Source organism: Daphnia carinata, chromosome 8 (assembly GCF_022539665.2).
Source record: "Daphnia carinata strain CSIRO-1 chromosome 8, CSIRO_AGI_Dcar_HiC_V3, whole genome shotgun sequence".
NCBI lineage: Eukaryota > Metazoa > Arthropoda > Branchiopoda > Diplostraca > Daphniidae > Daphnia > Daphnia carinata.
In genome coordinates, this window is record NC_081338.1 from 4,261,369 (window position 1) to 4,280,150 (window position 18,782).

The 18,782-nt window shown below is 41.9% G+C and overlaps 4 protein-coding genes across 5 annotated transcripts; 3 read left to right on the plus strand and 1 right to left on the minus strand.

Annotated features, from left to right (window-relative positions):
* The first annotated feature begins 82 nt into the window (after positions 1 to 82).
* Positions 83 to 1,101, plus strand: LOC130703594 (NAD-dependent protein deacylase Sirt4-like). Its single transcript, XM_057525024.2, has 2 exons — positions 83 to 688; positions 743 to 1,101. The coding sequence occupies exons 1-2, from the start codon at positions 98 to 100 to the stop codon at positions 1,067 to 1,069; spliced, it is 918 nt and encodes a 305-aa protein (XP_057381007.1). The 5' UTR covers positions 83 to 97; the 3' UTR covers positions 1,070 to 1,101.
* LOC130703600 (rho GDP-dissociation inhibitor 2-like) lies at positions 1,102 to 2,659 on the minus strand. The gene is made up of 5 exons (XM_057525033.2): positions 2,505 to 2,659; positions 2,052 to 2,230; positions 1,756 to 1,980; positions 1,673 to 1,700; positions 1,102 to 1,612 (listed from the first exon to the last, which is right to left on the minus strand). Exons 2-5 carry the CDS (start codon positions 2,227 to 2,229, stop codon positions 1,444 to 1,446), a joined length of 600 nt encoding a protein of 199 aa, XP_057381016.1. The 5' UTR covers position 2,230; positions 2,505 to 2,659; the 3' UTR covers positions 1,102 to 1,443.
* A 435-nt stretch (positions 2,660 to 3,094) lies between these two features.
* Positions 3,095 to 6,856, plus strand: LOC130703599 (eukaryotic peptide chain release factor GTP-binding subunit ERF3A-like). The gene is given in 13 exon segments (XM_057525032.2): positions 3,095 to 3,434; positions 3,630 to 3,734; positions 3,840 to 3,932; positions 4,006 to 4,013; positions 4,015 to 4,144; positions 4,203 to 4,349; positions 4,413 to 4,558; positions 4,617 to 4,771; positions 4,839 to 4,985; positions 5,055 to 5,229; positions 5,294 to 5,467; positions 5,530 to 5,788; positions 5,847 to 6,856. Coding segments are annotated over 13 exon segments (1,755 nt in total). The 5' UTR covers positions 3,095 to 3,262; the 3' UTR covers positions 5,891 to 6,856.
* A 2,694-nt stretch (positions 6,857 to 9,550) lies between these two features.
* Positions 9,551 to 16,371, plus strand: LOC130703580 (uncharacterized). 2 transcript variants are annotated; one of them, XM_059496417.1, is made up of 11 exons: positions 9,551 to 9,699; positions 10,745 to 10,952; positions 11,018 to 11,253; positions 11,316 to 12,380; positions 12,588 to 14,243; positions 14,803 to 15,020; positions 15,083 to 15,187; positions 15,251 to 15,433; positions 15,493 to 15,616; positions 15,690 to 15,821; positions 15,884 to 16,371. In XM_059496417.1, exons 2-11 carry the CDS (start codon positions 10,787 to 10,789, stop codon positions 16,040 to 16,042), a joined length of 4,044 nt encoding a protein of 1,347 aa, XP_059352400.1. In that variant the 5' UTR covers positions 9,551 to 9,699; positions 10,745 to 10,786; the 3' UTR covers positions 16,043 to 16,371. The 2 variants fall into 2 exon arrangements, with proteins under 2 accessions (XP_059352400.1, XP_057380987.1); XM_057525004.2 differs by having other exon boundaries at positions 9,553 to 9,699; positions 13,203 to 14,243.
* Positions 16,372 to 18,782: the final 2,411 nt, after the last annotated feature.

Sequence of the window (18,782 nt, forward strand, 5' to 3'; positions counted from 1 at the left end):
AATAAAAATTTGTTTCAGGAAATATGGCAACTTTTTTGTGTTGTCATGTGTTTAGTAGTTTCATTACATTTTCATAGTTGTGTATTTTCATGGTAGAATGAACAGACTGTTTACACGCCAAATTAATTTTACGAGACAGAATGGAAATCTAACTTTTGTACCTCACCATGAAGCTGTTATTGAAAGCCAGCTTGAAAAACTGCAAATGCTTGTTGATAGCTCAACAAACATCTTAATATTGACTGGAGCAGGAGTTTCTACAGAGAGTGGAATACCTGACTATCGCTCAGAATTGGTCGGGCTTTATGCTCGTACCAATCACCGGCCCATTCTGCATCAAGATTTTATGAGATCTAAATATGTTAGACAAAGATATTGGGCAAGAAATTTTATTGGTTGGTCAAAATTCTCTGCTGTTCAACCCAATACTTCTCATATCCTGTTGGCCAGTTGGGAGCGACATGGAAAGATATCCAGCATTGTAACTCAGAATGTTGATAGACTACATCACAAGGCTGGCAGTAAAACTGCTGTGGAGTTACATGGTTGTGCCCATGAAGTCAAATGTATGAAATGCAACCATGAAATGTCAAGGAACGAATTTCAGAAAATACTGGCTGAATTAAATCCTTCACTGTATGTTCCAAATGCAGAAATCAGACCAGATGCTGATGTTGAACTATCACAGGTAGAAACAAGATTTAAATTAATTTATGGTTACTCACTTTTTGGTTTTTATAAGGAAATAATAAATACTTTTCGTGTGCCAAATTGTCAACAATGCCGCGATGAACTGGAAGGGTTTTATAAACCAAATATAGTTTTCTTCGGGGACAACGTTCCGAAATCCAGGGTAGAATTTGTATTTTCACAATTACGGTCTAGCGACTGCCTGTTAGTTCTTGGATCTTCTCTGTACGTCTACTCGGGTTACCGATTCATTCTCCGGGCATCAGAGCTAGGAATACCATCAGCAATTGTAACCATTGGCCCTACGAGAGGTGATAAATTGGCTAGTATCAAACTGAGTGCAAAGTGTAGTGAAGTTCTTACAAAAATTTGTATCTGAAGTTTCTCATTTCAATGAATTTTGCAAAACGATTGATTGAAACAATCCTTATTTATTGAAAACGGTATTCTTAGGCCCTCAAAAAAAAAAAAGAAAATTGTAAGAATGGTTGAGGCTCGAAAGAGAATGAATGGGGAAGAAGATACTGAAAGGAAGAAGCATTCAAATTGAATCCTGGAAAACGCGTGATAGACGATGACTAGGAAGGAATAAAAGGGAATACAGAAAAGAACAGATGAAGTAAGAAAAATTTTGTGCGAGAGCAATACTTTGATTAGGGAAAGAACGAGGTATAATCTCAACTCACAAAAAAAAAGTTTTGAGTCCTCCAGGATACAATAAGGCATATTAATCATGTTTCCTCTGTAATCATCTTAATTCCAATCTTTCTTGATTTCAAAAGACCATTCCCACTTGAGGTGTTCGTTTTGGTCGTCGTCAGTGAATAGTGATGAAACCGTGTAATGTCCACGGTATAGTAGACCAGAGGGTGCATCTTCCAGGGGCGTCGTATAGGATTGTAAATCCTTCTTGGGTGCATAGCTAAATGCAAAATATTGCTTATTAAGTTTGAAAAGTATTGGTCTAATGGGATTTACATACCTTCCAACCATATGAGTCATTTTGTCCACTGTCATAACAAACAATCTTTAGAAAATTCTTTTATAAATTTATTTTCCAGTTACCTTGGATTCCTTTCCTGTATGTCTTTTGGATATACTTGAGTCCAGTAACAATTTCGTGCTGAACGAAGAACTCGATGCGAATTCGATACTGCACGCCTTCTTTGATCGTGAATACAGTTTGCTTTAATTGAGAAAGGTCACCAGAAAGGTCCAATGTCTTCTCAGTCTGTCCTTCAGACACCAGGACTAGCTTCTTGACCAAAACTTTTTTGGGATTTCCAGGTTCTTAATGCAAATGGAAGTCAAAATAATAATGAACTGTAATTATACTAAATTCACAGTATGTATGTCAGAACCTATGACAATATTTTCCGCAATGGCATTTCCTAGCAGAGTTTCCTTGTACTTGCGCAGGCTTTCATCTTCCTGATCAGCTGCCACCAGCTCACCTATAGATTTTGGTGGTGGAGGAACATAACTACTTGCAACTTCATCGTGATGTTCTTGTTCATGGACTTCTTCTGTTGATGACATTCTGAAAAAAACAAAAATCCCTTTTAGATTTTTTTCTTTTTTTCTTGCAAGATTGATGGACACGAAATTTCGTAATCATACTTATACAATGCAAACTAGTGGGTAACGGCAACATAACTGATAGCCGATTAGGAAACGGAAACCGATAAGCATAAAGGGAAATGGTGCGACACTACCTCCGTACCAATCCAATAAATAATATGGTACGCTTTACGATGTAATGTATGCAAACCTAACTATTGAAAAACAGAATGATAATATTTTCTAAACCTTACCTTAGAAGTGACAGTGGCTGGTTCTTTTAGCACTTAATGGACGGGTCGGCAACACAAAACCACGGACTCTTATGCCTCAACGTGAGTGCCAAATTTCTCCCGCGTACAGCTGTATCACCAAACCCAGCCCTCTGGAAAGTCAAAACTAGAAAAGCGAAAAAGAGGGCAGCACATTACGGCTGTCCGGCAGATATTTTTCCTGTAAAATTTTACGTTGCCAATTGGAAACTGATAGTAGGCTACTATGATATTTCTAGTAGTTAAAAATTATTTTTTTATTGAAATTTGCCATCCAGTGGAGTACATCTATCTAGTAATGATTTCGTTTATGTTAAGCATTCTGCAACACCACCAAATTATTAATCTCAACAGGCTACTTATGAAAAAAACCTCTTAAATTTTAATCTATTTCAAGCTTTCAATTCTAAACAATAGCATCATCGAAAGCATCTAAAAAATAAGCCAGATTTTTAATGCTTTATTCGCTGTAACCATTTAATTTAGGAAACCTAGTATGTCATTCGCTCCATTTTCCACAGTTTAGTACCCTCGTTTTTCTCTAGATTTTGAGCTTGGAATTGGCAACATTGTGGCACTACTGCAGCATATTAACTTCTGCAAGAAGCGACTCGTGGCTCTTTTCCCAGTTATTCCAAATTCTTAATCAAATTATATTAATCAAGCTCAACGATCTTCCATCTTAAAGAGTAATTCGTTTTTTTGTGGGTAAAATCGTTCGTGGGTGAAACATCAACAAGATGGAAAACGAGTCGTTGCAGTTGAGCGGTGCACTCGGTGCTCTAAATGTGAATGCACCCACGTTCGTACCCAATATCAATGCTGCAGCCTTCGTGCCGTCGTTCCGAATGCCGGAACCGACCGTCTGTGAAGCACAGACATTGAATCAAAAACCAACCATGGATACTACAGGTTATAATAATTACAAGCATTACAGCTAATTTAATGTACTTTTATCTAAAAGGGTGACAAGCCTGTATGCAGCCTTTTGTTATGTCAAGAAGTCTATAATGGATTATTGTTTATAATTTTAGCCTGTGACGTTGCTGATGTAGATTACTTTTGGTTTGGTTTTATTTTAATGATTATGATTGAATCCTCATTCAGAATCCAGCCCCACCACCGATGCTCCTTTATCAAACTCCGACACCAGTCCCAGCAATCCTCCAGTTGACAGCTGGGAAGAAGAAGCAGATAAAGAACATGCAGAAGGTATGTCAATAGCCATTACTTGCGTTGGTTCTAGCTTGGATAAAATAACACAAAAACCCATTTTTTAACTTGGTGAAAGGTTAACTTTTAATGTATTATACATAGATTTGAAAGTTAACAAAGTTTTGGGACATGATATAAATGGAGATGGTGGTGAAGGGACTGTGCATGACAATGATGAGGAAAAAGATATTGAAGGTAAAATTTTGTGGTACTGAATGTAAAATAAATATTAGAGAAGCCATGTGATGATTGTATCATATTATAGCAGATCCTGAAGGTAGAAAGTGATGGTGAAGGAACTGCCGATGTCGAAGCTGCTCCTAAAATAAAGAAAAAGGTCGTGAAAGGACCAGCTGAAAATAAGAGCAAGAAGGAACACATCAATGTGGTTTTTATTGGTCACGTTGGTATGTAAAAGTTATTTATATCAGAAACATGGTGTTATTGATTGTAAATGTGTTCCAGATGCTGGTAAATCGACGATTGGTGGCCAGATTATGTATCTTACTGGCATGGTTGACAAACGAACACTCGAAAAATACGAGAAAGAAGCACGAGAGAAAAATCGTGAATCTTGGTATCTCTCTTGGGCGTTGGATACCAATCTTGAAGGTAAAATTTAGGCAAATCAAGTGTCATCGCTTTTAAACTAATGATTCCTTTTTTTTTTTCTAGAAAGAGAAAAAGGTAAAACCGTTGAGGTGGGCCACGCCTCTTTTGAAACAGAAAAGAAACACTTCACTATTTTAGACGCACCTGGCCACAAGAGCTTTGTACCCAACATGATTAGCGGTGCATCCCAAGCCGACCTGGCCGTTTTGGTAATGCACTGGTCCCACCCATTTTAACCGGCATCATGCAACCCATTTGTCCTTGCAGGTCATTTCTGCTCGCAAAGGAGAATTCGAAACGGGTTTCGAAAAAGGTGGTCAAACGAGAGAACACGCTATGTTGGCTAAAACCGCTGGTGTTAAACACCTCATCGTTCTTATAAACAAAATGGACGATCCAACTGTAAATTGGGACGAGGAGAGGTAAGGAAATTTTTCTGCGATTACCGCCATAGTAGAAAAATTATGTCCTATCTACTTTATTTTGCAGATACAATGAATGCAAAGAGAAATTACTTCCCTATTTGAAAAAACTGGGTTTCAATCCACAAAAAGACTTGAGCTTCATGCCGTGCTCTGGTCTTACCGGAGCTGGTCTCAAAGATTCAGTTGACCCGAAATCATGCCCTTGGTATAGGTGAGCGAAGTGGTGTATACCTTCTCCAATTCTAAGGAAACAAGATACTAACATAATCTATTTCTTTAGCGGCCAACCGTTCATTCCATTGCTCGATGATATGCCTCCTTTAGTGAGATTTGTTGACCGTCCCTTTATTATGCCCATCGTTGACAAGTACAAGGATATGGGTACCGTTGTCTTGGGCAAAGTGGAAGCTGGAGAGGCAAAGAAAGGCCAAACATTGTTAGTGCTTCCTAATAAGGTACCATTTTTGCCTCAATAACTTTTTTTTATTTATGATTTATAACAACGATACGTTTGTGAAGACTCCGGTGGTTGTGGACCAACTATGGTCCGATGAAGACGAAGTTACTGTTGTAGGTCCAGGGGAAAACGTCAAAATCAAACTTAAGGGAGTTGAAGAAGAAGACATTTCTTCCGGGTTCGTACTCTGTGATCCAAATAACAGTTGCAAAACAGGGCGTATATTTGACGCCCAGGTATGCTGACCTATTTATAATATCAAATCCGGCGTTTGCTCTAAGTTTTCCGGTAATTTTAGGTCGTCATTTTGGAGCACAAGAGCATCATTTGTGCAGGTTACTCTGCTGTTTGTCACATTCATACGGTAGCTGAAGAAGTTTCTGTGAAAGCCCTTATTTGTCTGGTTGACAAAAAAACCAATGAGAAATCGAAAATACGGCCGCGCTTCGTCAAACAAGATCAAATTGCTATCATGCGCCTGGAGGCGGCAGGTGTTATTTGTATGGAACCATTCAAGGATTTCCCGCAGATGGGCCGATTTACCCTCAGAGACGAAGGTATGTCCATCATTTGGCAATCACAATTTTTTGTATTAAATGTGCAATGTTTTCATAGGAAGAACGATTGCGATTGGTAAAGTGCTCAAAGTCATAGAATAAGGTCACCACGCTAAAATCGAATAAATTCATAATATGTCTACGCCAGCTGACAGAAGAAACAGAAATTCCGCCTACTAAGGAAAATCGTATGGCTGCGTCGTGTCCAAGTTTTATCGATACCTCCCTCATTATTTTTTTTTTTTTCTATTGTCTTTTGAGGATTATTCATTTTTACCTTCTATTATACGAAAGTTCTATGTCTGACGCGAGCATTTCCTTGGAGACCATACCGATCGTGATCTTACACCCACATGGATTCAAATCGCGCGTGTTTAGTTCATTTCTTTTTCTTTGGTTTTGTTCAACTATGTTCTTGCCCCCTTTCGCTAATTCTCTTTCAAGAAATTCATAAGCTATTTTCTTCTCTTTTATTTTTACTAATTCTGCGTTTCACGTTTTGCGTGACAACAGAAGACCATTCAATTGTTTCAAATGGAGATCGCCTGAAATTTCATGGCATGACTCCATTCAAGCAGTTTCGCCAGGTCGGTCTGTTTGACAGGTGTCTGTATTTTTCTCTCCCTTTTTTTGGTTTATTGATTGAGAATGATCCGGTATGTACATTGTAAATCTGTTGACAACTCCCCATTGCATTGTACTAAGTTTAAGAGCAGGATTTTTTTCTGTCATCGTTTACGGTCCGATAGCAGTTATGTTGGATTGCTCGAGGTAGAAACCACACGGGAAGGAACCTATTTTTTTCATTTTTTTTTTTAATGCCGAAATTTAAAATTCGCTAAGTGCCTCTTGTGCTTGTATGGCCTTTTTTTATTATTATTATTCTCTATTTCTCCTTCTCTCACTTTTTGACGCGGTCCATTTCATCCGCGTACTATTGAGACATAGATTTGCACCCTCTTTTTGCTTCCCATCTTCAACCGGAAATCTTTTCATGTTATGCGTGTGTAAGACTATCGACCGAAACATGTCTGGTGTCGACATATAAAGGGACTTGTATCAACCAAATCAGTTGTTGCAAATTCATTTTTATTGCATTTAATTTAAGAGTGAAAGAGTTACATTGATTACCAAAATTATTTCGGCTTAATGGCCGCTTTCATTTGGTACGGGGAAGTTGCAGCTGATCCTGTTCATGGCATACAAATACATATCCTGGAATTGATTACACTATCGATATCCCTTTTTTTTAATGGCCGCCATACCGTCCATGCACTCTTTTGAAGTCTGCAGCAGGGTGAGTAATCACAAGAGTGCTCTACACAATTGGCTTTCATCCAAAACCACAGGAAAGAAGGAGGCGTTCTTTCGTCGTCCAGTTCCCATGGATCCCAATCAACTAAGATTCTCTTGGCTTCATGTGAAATTGAGTGAGTGAAAACGTATTACTCGCATGAGGTGCTTGACCGTTACACATATGCTATAGTTACCGAAAAAAAAGATGACATCATGCCCCCATGACGTTGTAGCAACATGGAGAAAACTATCACCGACCATTACGAGTCATCGTTGGGAGATTTTCAGTCAACATGTTTGCTTTCTAATGTAGCCAAAATTTCTCCCCCGATCTACTGACGGGAGTGGTTCTGCAGTCAAACGAAATGGATGGGTTGCTACATTTTGCGGGCGATTTTCACCGATTAGTCACTACGGACAAACAATGCCAAAAAAGAAGAGAGCCATGTGCCAAGTTCGAAGCAGATGGAAAGCGCCTGTTTAGCACTACCGCTGTGTAGAGGACGAACAGCAACCCTCGATTCACCCCTTCAGTTTCTTCTCGATCCACGTGAGTAAATTAAATTTCATACATGGTGAAAACTGTGCTGAACGTGATGCCATTATTGTCAAAGTTATTTATTTCATTTAAACCTCGTCGATTACGTAAGTATCACACATCAAAATTGATTATTCAGCATGCTTTGCTATGGGCAATAGGGTAGATGTCATTCTGGTTCTTTGCCCCTTTCACTTTCTTCAATTCTCTACCAAATGACTGACGACTTTGGGAAATACCCACTTGCATCTGAAAGCTTAACTCAGACGTGAATAGTAAAAAGAGTATATACTTGTAACCACAAGATTGAAAAGGGACTTGAGAACAACCTTGGCCTTAAAAGAGAAAATGGAAAACCCCAGTTGTAGAGAATCAAACGACATAAGAAAAGCTAACCAACGGTCCGTACAAAAACTTATACTGTGTTTTGCTCGACCAACTAGAAGCCAACGTCATGAACAAGAGACAAAGGTGTAGAATTTTAATTTCTTTCTCGGGTTTTCCTAGCTACGTCATCTTTTCACTTTCCCTCGCGTTCTTTTCCGTTTTAATAAGTTGAATGACCTGTCCATATTAATAGCTTTAAAATGAGTTAGCAATATTATTTTACATTTAAACTCACTTATTTTTATTGTAAAAGAATTGGGTTTTCATATGAACTCTCCCATTGTTAATTCCTTTTCTGCAATAAACTTTCTTCTTTTCGAGTATCTCGAATTGAAGTACAGATAAGGTTAAACCGTTTACCCCATTGGTAATTTCATACATTTTTATTCGTGAAAATCTCGTTTGCACATTTTATGGTACGATGGGGTTTCAGTAAATCCACATTGTTGTGTAGGTTGTGCTCTACATTCTCTCGTCCTGGCCCAAATCCAGTTTCAATGTTTTATGTTTTTACAGTTCATTGTTTACGTCACGACGAACCATCGGATTAATCAACGTTATTGCATTGCATTTTCAGACTGTAGCAATCTGCGTAAAGAAGAAATGAAAGTTTTAACAAGTAATTGATCCTGAGCGTGGGATGCCTTATTAATCTATATGTGTTTGACGTATCTTGTCAGTGTCACCCACAACGATTGATATAGCTCTGTTTTCTTTTGTTTGTTTTTTTCCTTTAGGTAGCACTATAGCTCGAGAAAGAGAAAAGGTCTGCCGGATGTATCTTACTTTCTCCCGGATGCCAGACCGTGCCGAATACCAGCCATCCGAATCCATTTGTTTCTACATGAAACAAAGAAGAAAAAAGGTATTTCTTTTCTTCCTCTTCCATCTTGATGATTAGAGTTCTAAATTACAGGTACAACGATGATAATATGGGAAAGCTACTCGAATGATCTACGCGATTGCATAGCAAGATATGATCGTAGTGTCTATTTCGTAAGTTGAGAAGAACAACTCACCCCTAAAACTATCAAGTAACATAATTGGATTTTTCAATAAAACTTGATGTAGGATATCTTTAACTGAAGATGTTTCTACCTGAAAGTTCACATTACTTTCTCTTGCCTTCAAGGCGGGTTAATTCCACATGGCAAACGGTTTCTTGGAATGAAAAGGATCCTGGAAGATGGAAATTCCGAGCAAGGGAGAAGGTAATTTAAATTTTTATCTCTTTGGAAAAACCCAAGCCGGGTGAATATTTTGAAACGATAACACCCTCGTTGGTTGGTAGCAAAGACTTTCGCTTCACCTAAATTCTTTTTGTTATTGAAAATTCAGGTGTCCAGCCCTCCTCCCCCCTCAGAACCCAGGACTTGCTAAAGGCACAAAAAAGAAAGTGAAGCACATAACGAAGAGACTCGTAGGCCAACAACTGAGGTCATGTTTTCGATCACGTGACGATCTCCGGCTAATGCTACGTACAAACCAGTACTACTTGCAATACCATCACCAACTCACAGTCTAGCTAAGGTATAAAAGACTTTAGTCAAACCTATCCAAGTATCAGTCTCTCGCTGTATCTTCCTTAGTGTTGTCATAGTTTGAATTCGCTCTCCACATTCTACTAGTTACCGACAGAAGGAATATTGTCCGCTGTCAACTGGCACGAGTTCCACCATCGTCAAACCAAGTAAGCCGTTCATACATTTTCAATTCTCATGCTAATTGTGAATGTCAATCAAGACATATTCTTTGATTAACGTAACCTAATATGGAAATCGAGTGCTCTGTAGGTCAGAACACGCAACCAAGACTTCGTGTAAAATATTAAAAGGAAACGTCGTCAATTTTAGAAGTCTGTGCTGAGAACGCGCTTTGAAGTTTCGAATTGAATCACTTTCATTTTACAACTTCCCGTGTGCGTGTCGCGAAGTACATCTTCAGAACGATCCTCTGCATTATTAAATAGAGAGAGGGGGGAAAGCTTGACCTACATTCGCCCTGAATTCTCCTTCAGTTTCTCTTTTCTTTGACTCATCCGCTATCGGAGATATCTTTCTAAAACATTACCTTGTCTTCTTACCCTCAATTCAGCCGTGAATAACGCCCAAAACAATTCGATTATTGTCTAAACATGGAGAACTGCAAAAATGTTTTGCAATCATTACGGGCCATGCGATGGAAAGATATAATATTAAATTTCTCCAACAGCAACACCGAAGGAGAGAGTGGGTCAATTTAAGTGAAAGCGAGAGGCGTTGACCCCCCTCACTTCCCTACGTCTTACCATAAATTACTCGGTTCAATGGATTTGGTCATCCAGGTCACAAGTTCCATGGGTGTGGGGGGGGGGGGAGAGAGAGATCATACCCTCCCTTCCTAATGAGTCAACACGTAGAACTTCCTCACTGGCAGCTTAGAAGACTGGAGAAAGGCGAGAAGAGGTCATTCTCGAATGTGAAAGTGGCTGGGAGTCAAAGAAAGCGTTTTCCCCTTCCAGGTCTTCATTTTCTCCTGGATCGTTTTAGTCTACCTCCTCAGCATTATCAGCTCTAGCTTTCTCCATCCTAAAAGGGTTCTGGTACCCTTCGTGCCCCGCCTCTTCCCCGTGACAAACAGGTTTCCTAGACATAGTTACACAGACCGATCCAAGGCCTCAGTCGTCTCTTGTGCTTGTTTGACACAACTCTGCCTTGTTTCTCACCTTACAATATTCTCTTGTTTTCCTCAATTAGGTTTAATCCAGCTGTATAGTTTCGTAAACAGAAACTACAACAATGAGGTTCAACACCCTCTGTTCGTGCTTATTTCTATTGGCGGCTGTTAAAGCCCATCCTGAAGGTTCCTGGAAATGGGAATCCTCTTCAAGTCAGTCCAATCCCACCACAGTAGCTCCTACTGCCCAACCGGCTGCTGACGACTCTCTGCATCTTTCAATCGCTGGTAATAATAAAAAATATTATAATTATGAAACAATCTGTTGTATTCACTTGTTAACGTTTTGTTAGATGCAAATGGTAAACTTCCGGCAAGTGCAGAACTGCACGAAGAGAGTTCCACTGTCGATGATGTCGAAACAGCAGCTGATGCTATTCTTCACTCGACTAGGACAGGCAAAGTCATCAACACGTACGAAGCTGTTTATGAAGATCCATCTATTCAAAAGGCTCTTCAAGAAGGCAAAGACACTGAAGCCCGTACTTACATCAAAGAGAAGCTCTGCAAACTTGGTCTGGCCAAAGAGGTGTGTATTTTTGTAATTTGATTTATCTTTCAAAAGATAACATTGAATGGTTCTCTTTCTAGTGCGCAAAGTTAGCTGCCAAATCCTACGGTCCTAGTGGACACAATGGCCTCCATGGCGGCATTGGCATCGATCCTAACATTGTTTCATATGTTCAGCCCGTAGCCATTGTACCAGCCGGTGCTCCCATTGCTGCAGTTCCACTTGGAGTGGGCGCTGGCCAGTTCAAACAACACGGCAAAGGCCAAGTTGGCAAAGTCAAAGGCTATGGAGCTCCTCCCAGCAGCTATGGAGCTCCTTCACTTCTCCCTCCAAACACGTACGGCGCTCCTGGACTTGGTGGATTCGGTGGACTTGGTGGTTTGGGAAGCCTAGCTCCTCCTCCTATTCCTGCAGCTCTTCCTCCTGCTCCCGTTCAACACATCCATCATCACCAAACCGTTGGAGTTCCTCCAATCATCCCAGGCCCTTACGGCGCTCCTCCACCTCCACCACCAATCTACAAATCACCTCCTTCATACAATCCTGCCCCTCCTGTTTACAATCCTCCTCCTAGACCATCCTACAGCAACCCACCTCCTGTTTATAACGCAGCTCCTTCTCGTCCGTACGCTCCTGCCCCAATCCAACCCTACAGCAACGGAGGTAATGCATTCGCTCCACGTGACCAGTGCGTGTGCGTTCCAGTTGAACAATGCCCGTCCTACGATGTCATCGGCCGCGTCGCTGACTACCAAATTGATCCCCGTTCAAAATTGAACTCGACCATCGTAGCTGATGAAGCCGACATTGTCATCGTGAAGCAACCGGAAGGGCGCCAACTCGCATCTCCTTCAAAAGACTCGACACGTCGTAAACGTCAGAGCTTCCACAACAGGCAGACCATCGTCGGAGACGATACCATCACCGTTGTCTCATCTGATTCTTCCGCTTCGCAATCCCCTTTAAATCCTCCTATCAGTGGACCTGCCCCGATTGCCCCGATTGCTGAGACACCCATTTCTGAAGATTTAGAATCAATCAGCGTTGATGCTGCTGATTCCGTTCCTGTTGCTGGTGGTGGATCCTCTCCTGTTGCTGCTTCTCCACCTGCTGTAGCTGGTGCTCCTGCTTCCGTCGGTGCAGTCGTAAGTTGATTTTATGATAATCATTTAACTTGATTCATTTGCACAGACAAACTTTGATGCCCGTGTTCTCCACGGGAAATGACGACTGACACAAACTTACACCGACACAAATCCCTTCAGCTCCCCTTTACATCTTTTTGATCGGCTTTGAAATTCGAAAGTCGATACTCTTCTTCAAGTTGCCCGTCCGTTTCTCACCTGATTCAGGGAGGTAGTCTGTTGAGCGCTCTGAAGCGATTCGTGGAGCCGACGTTTGGTCTTTCGTTCGGTTTACCGGGCGGCGCCTTCGGCGGCGGCTATCCGTTGAATCCGCTGGGCAACAATCCGCTAGTCAATCCGTACGGCGGAGCGATCGGCGGCGACGGTGTCAATTTCGGCGCGTTCAACGTCAATCCGCTCGTGTCGCTCCAGCTGGGCAAAGGCGAGTCGGGTAAAAAATTTAGACCGTTGGTTAACTTCCACATCACTCCCAGTGCTGAGAAGTTGGCCGAGAAAGGTCTGATTGGTTCTGGTGGGGTCGGTGGTATAGGACCGGGTATAGGCGGGTTCGGTGGAGTAGGACCCGGTGTCGGTGGACTCGGCGGTCTAGGTGGTTTTGGTGGACTGCCTTTCCGGCAATTGACCAAAGACGAACAACCGTTTGGACATCAAACAGACAACAACCAAAGTCCAGTAGGGTCGGTGAATAGTTATTACAATGACTTTGTGAAACAAGGAGGCTCAGAAGAACCATTCAGATTTGCCGACACGACCAATACGGGACTATCGTTCAACAACCAAAGTCCAGTAGTGTCAAACAGTAATGATTACGATGTCAAACAGGGAGGCTCAGCAGAGCCGTTCAGATTTCCGAGTACATCAGTCAACGCCATCAGACCGCTGAGATCGGCCCGCGATGGGCCTTACGGAGAGGAGGCTGAGTTGAACCTGGGCGAGGTTGGACAAGGACTACAAAGATCGGGTCAGGCGTCCGAAGCCTCTTTCAAAATCGGCCATCACGGCTACAAGGCTTTTGAGAAGGCTTTCGGCAAAGGCTATGGCGTCCCATTCCCAGTTGCTACACCTGTCGCCGTACCCCAACCCTACGGAGTACCTTATGCTGTGCCTCAACCCGTCCCCGTTGCCCAACCTTACGCTGTACCTCAACCTGTTCCAGTACGAGTTCCCGTAGTGCAACACGTCCCAGTCCAAGTGCCTGTTCAAGTTCCCGTACGAGTTGAAGTTCCCGTTCACGTCCCGGTCCGCGTTGAAGTTCCGGTGCGCGTCGAAGTGCCTGTGCCCGTGGCGGCGCCTTACCCAGTCCCTGTACCTTACGAGCAACCGGTTCAGGTTCATCAACACTATCATCATCAACACCCAGTACCTCCACCGGTGCCCCACTATCCCCCAAAAGCGTCCGTCTACCGACCTCATCCAGGAGCTTACGGCTCGCCCACGTTCGGCTATAGCGGTCCAGTACCTAGCTACTCTGCGCCAGTGGCCAGTTATGGGCCAACGCCTTATTCTAACTCGGGAGGGAAGGAAACACCTTACGCAGGTCAAGCGCAGGCACATTACTCGGCGGAGGGCAATCAGCAAACGGCACAGGTGCACACAGCAACTGGGTACGATTCGATCACGGTTCAATCCGCTGCCAATGACTACACGTTCCGTGATTCGGAAAACAATGGCCAGCCTAAAACTCGAACTAGTGGAGTCCGATTTGTCGATTCTCGTTCGGGTGAATCCGATTCATCCTCCTCTCCTGCTGCATCCTCTTCTTCTTCCGCTGTTAAGTTTGAACAAGCCAAGCGGAAGCGCTCGGCAGACGAACAAGATTTCGTTGAAACAGACGCAAGCCAACCCCAACCAGATACCAATGAGGTAAGGTGGCTCGTCCCTTTTTGCCTCTCATCTAAAGAGACGTACAGTTATGTTTACAACTGTTGCTCTGGTGCTGGAAAATGGAAACAAAGCTATCCGATTACGTGCTCTCTTAAAAATCGTGGCATTCATCCAAATAATGCGATGCCACCCAATCAAAAACTTGTGGTTGGAGGGAACCCCATACATTTTTGTGCTAATATTATAACAAAAAATTAATAATTATTTTTTTTAATTGGCTCGTCTGATCGAACTCTAAACCAAACGATTAGCCACACAAACAGTCTTATACTACATTGGTTCTCTTTTGAAAACGAAGGTGGAAAAGAACCTCCTTCTAACCTCTGACATTTTATTGTGTTTTTTTTCGTGCATGCAGACTGACATTTCCTGATGTGCAATTCTTCTTTTACTAAACACAAAAAAAAAAAAAAAAACAGTTTTCATCTACAGAAAGCTGCTTGACAACCCATGGACGACTGCCGACACAACCGACTACCTATTTATTCTTATTTTACAATCAATGCCTTTGTTAAACAACTTCTTGTTCATGTTCCAGGGTCGAGATGCCCGTCAACTAGGAGGAAGTTCCTTTTCCGGCGGATATCCAACTTGTAGATATTCTGAAGTCTGTTGTCGTAGTTCTCCGGCTGCCAATCGATACTCTAACGGAGCAGCTCCAGGCACTTGTGGACGCAGAAACCCACAAGGAATCAACGGCCGCATCAAGACTTTGCCCTATGCTGACGGAGAAGCTGAATTCGCTGAATATCCATGGTTATTATTATTATTTAAAACAATTGAAAATCAATTCGATTTACTCAATTTCAAAATTTTAGGCAAGCGGCCATTTTGAAAAAAGATCAATACGACAACGTTTATGTCTGCGGAGGAGCCCTTGTAGGACCTTCTCACATCCTCACTGCTGCTCATTGCATTAAAGGGTATTATTATTTAATTAACATTATGGTTTTAAATGTCTGACACTCATCCGTTGATTAACACAGAAACGCTCCTGGTGATCTGAGAGTGCGTTTGGGTGAATGGGATGTCAACCGCGAATCTGAATTCTACCCTCATATCGAGAAAGACGTAGTCTCTGTCATTATCCATCCGGAATATTACCCAGGCAACCTTTACAACGATATTGCCATCGTCAAGTTTGAAGGCGTCGTCGACTTTTCTTACAAGTATGTTCATTATCACTTGATAGTTCTTTACAAAATGTCTCATTTTTCTACTTCGATAGTCCTCACATCGCTCCTGCCTGCGTTCCTCAGAGATACCAAGAATTCGTTGGGTCTCGTTGCTGGGTCACTGGATGGGGTAAAGACGCTTTCGGTACCGGAGGAAAGTACCAGAATATTCTAAAGGTAATTAAACTTTAAAAAAAAATCATTAGAACTCTGGAAGGTCAACATTGTTTGGTACTTTAACGATAATTAGGAAGTGGATGTGCCTGTAGTTGGTAATGCTGATTGTGAGAACAAATTGCGTCGTACACGACTCGGATACGATTTCAAATTGCATTCGGGATTCCTCTGCGCTGGAGGAGAAGAAGGAAAAGATGCCTGCAAGGTATAGTTGCTTCCTGTATTGAATTCAAATCAATTTTCTTCATTCCATAATTTGCGGAGCAGGGTGATGGTGGTGGTCCACTAGTGTGCGAGAACCGCGGCAGCTGGTTCCTGGCCGGGCTCGTCAGCTGGGGTGTCGGTTGCGGTCAGTACGACACTCCCGGTGTGTACACGAAAGTTTCTGAATTCTCCGACTGGATCCAAAAGAATATTATCTATTAATCCTAAGGCGTGCATCGTTTAACCGTATATATTAAAGAATCGACGGCGATGAAGAAAGCTAAGAAATATTTAAAAGAGAAAGATAAAACATTCACCATTTTTTCATTAATTTGATTACTACTGTTATACAGAGTCCCATTTCTCACATCAGTTTTATACTATTTAGATGACAATTAGTTTTAGTCGAAAGTATTAGTGATTGTATACCTTTTATTTTGTCTCAGTAATGTTTCGCAGAATTATATATCTACTACACTGCTGTTCCAAGCTGTGTAGATCCCTCCGTAGCGGCTGAGCCGCCCTTAAATACACGAAAAGATGCTTATCAATCATTCGACTATTTAGTACATTTAAACAAGTTCAGTTGGGTTAACCAGTTTGGGCGCTGTAAAACAGATCCATTAGCAGTCATCAATAAGGGCGCTTGTTTCATCGGAAGCAGGGAATTTGGCTGGTTTCGTTCGTTGAAATGGGTACGAAGTCATTGTTAAATGTGTCATGATTCCAGTTCGGTTGAACTGTTAAGATGACAGCCAATCACGTGCAACTTGTACTGCTAACGTGAACCGTTCACGAATTTGTAATGCAAATTCCGGTTTACACGCTGTATAATTTTATATTTCGACCAACTGAAATATGTGTGTAATTAATAAAAGCAGTCAGACCAAAAAGAATTCAGTTAAATCGAAAAATACGTATTTTAATTCATTGTAGTTTAATGCAAATGCTGAAACTTGTTAACCCGACTTTGCCCACCGAATGTGTTAAGATTGCTTGCAAAAAATTGCTTTTTTTATCGATTATTTTCCTAAATCAAATTAATCACAAGTCCTAAAAATGTCTTTCCTTACCGTCGTTTTCTTCTTTGGAGGATTCATATTGCTCAGCAAACTGGTTGGCATGAAGTATCGTGTGTCCATCAACACCAAACTGCGGTTACGCGGACTAAAACCAGAATCGGGATTCGAACTTGATAATTGTCCTATTCAAGCCACGTTGGAAACTATAGCTAAGGCAGAATTGGATAATGAAGCTCACCTCGTTTCTCGTTTGCAATGGTGGCAACAGATCAATCGTTACCTGGACATGTTGGCAGATACCCCAGAATCAATCAGCAGCGTAGCTACCGCCATTGAAGTACTTTTAACTTATCACCAGCTTCAACGAGCGGAGGTGGAAGAGGATTTGGTTCGTGCATTGTTCCAAAGAGCTTTGCAGAACTCGAAACTTTCCCATCTGTATGCCAAACTTCTTAAACAAATGACAGACGATACGAAAGATTGGACACAAGAGCTTACCACTCGAATGTTCCAACTTGCTGTTGTCGAATTCAATCGGCCGTTCACTCAGGTCGACGATTTTGAGAAGAAGTTAAACAATGTAAAATTCATGGCAGCCATTTTCAGGAGGCGGATCGATGGTGTACCAGACGAATGGATGACAGACTGCTCTAATATTATGGTACAGCGTCTGCATGCTGGACTTGAGCAATCAACCGAGCAGCTTTGTCTCTTTTTGAAGACTTTACTGATAAACGAATGCAATGATAATTGCAATTTATCTGAGTCACAAAATTAGAGTTAGCTGCTTGTTTTGAGGCTCTACAGAAAGCAGCGTTGTGTCCTAAAGAAAAACAGTCTTTGTTCAGATCAGAAGCTGTACCCACTACAGACGTGCATAGAGTACTGCCTGAGGCAGAGCCTGCAGCAGAAGCAGAAGAACAAGTTGAAGAAGAGTTTGAAACACCACCTGAAACACCATCTGAAACAGACAAGTCTGGTGAAGTTGAGGAAATCAAAACTAATCAGGCAGATTTGGAGCAGAAAATAGTGGAAGCGTCAAGTACTGCTGAGTCGCAAAACAGTAACCATGATGAGACCCTACGGCCGAATCCCCTGGATCAACTTATCAATTTTGGATGTCAATTATTTCAAGGCCCTTCAGTTGAGCCAGATGTTCCAAAAGAAAAGATCAGTCGCCCACCAAGTCCCACCTTATCCAAGACCAGTGCTGATCTGAAAAATATGCAGAAGGTAGACGATTTGAAACCAAGGTCGTTCAAAGCTAGACCCGTTCCTGCCAGTCACTACAACGAACCTTTTCGGCCGACATTATCCATGAAAAGGGACCGCCCAATCGTCAAAAGGATTCCAGTTTCTAAGAAACCCATAACTGTTCCAGAAATGGAACCTTCTGTTGTAGATGACAAGAAACTTGAGGATACTGAAAACCAGTCAGAACAAAATGTCCAACAATCAGAGTTCGAGAAAGGTTCGCTACGCATACAGAACAACAATGTTTTGGCAATGGCCGACGATAGCGATAACTCATCGAATCCGGATTTTTTTGACATTACACGGATAGAAGACAAAGCTCAAGTTCAAAAGAATCAACCGAAGATCCAACCAGCACACAAGAACGTAGAGGCCTCTTTATTACCAGCAGACAATGTTGAGGTTCCAAAGAGGGAAACACGTTCAATAAAGAGACCACATTCTGACAGTGAACTATCAGTTCATCACGGGAAACATTGGTACGACGATCCTGGGGAGATTGTAACTCCTCCTGGATTAACGAGCAATGATGTGATGGAAGTACGTACGACAGTTCTGTTAGCTGACAAAACGATGGTTGACGACGCGAAATTAGCGGTTGGACTTGGAGAGGAAAAGAACCCAGAAGTTAAGGGCAACTCGATCAAGAAGAAGGATACGTGGGGGAGCGATGTAATCGACGACCA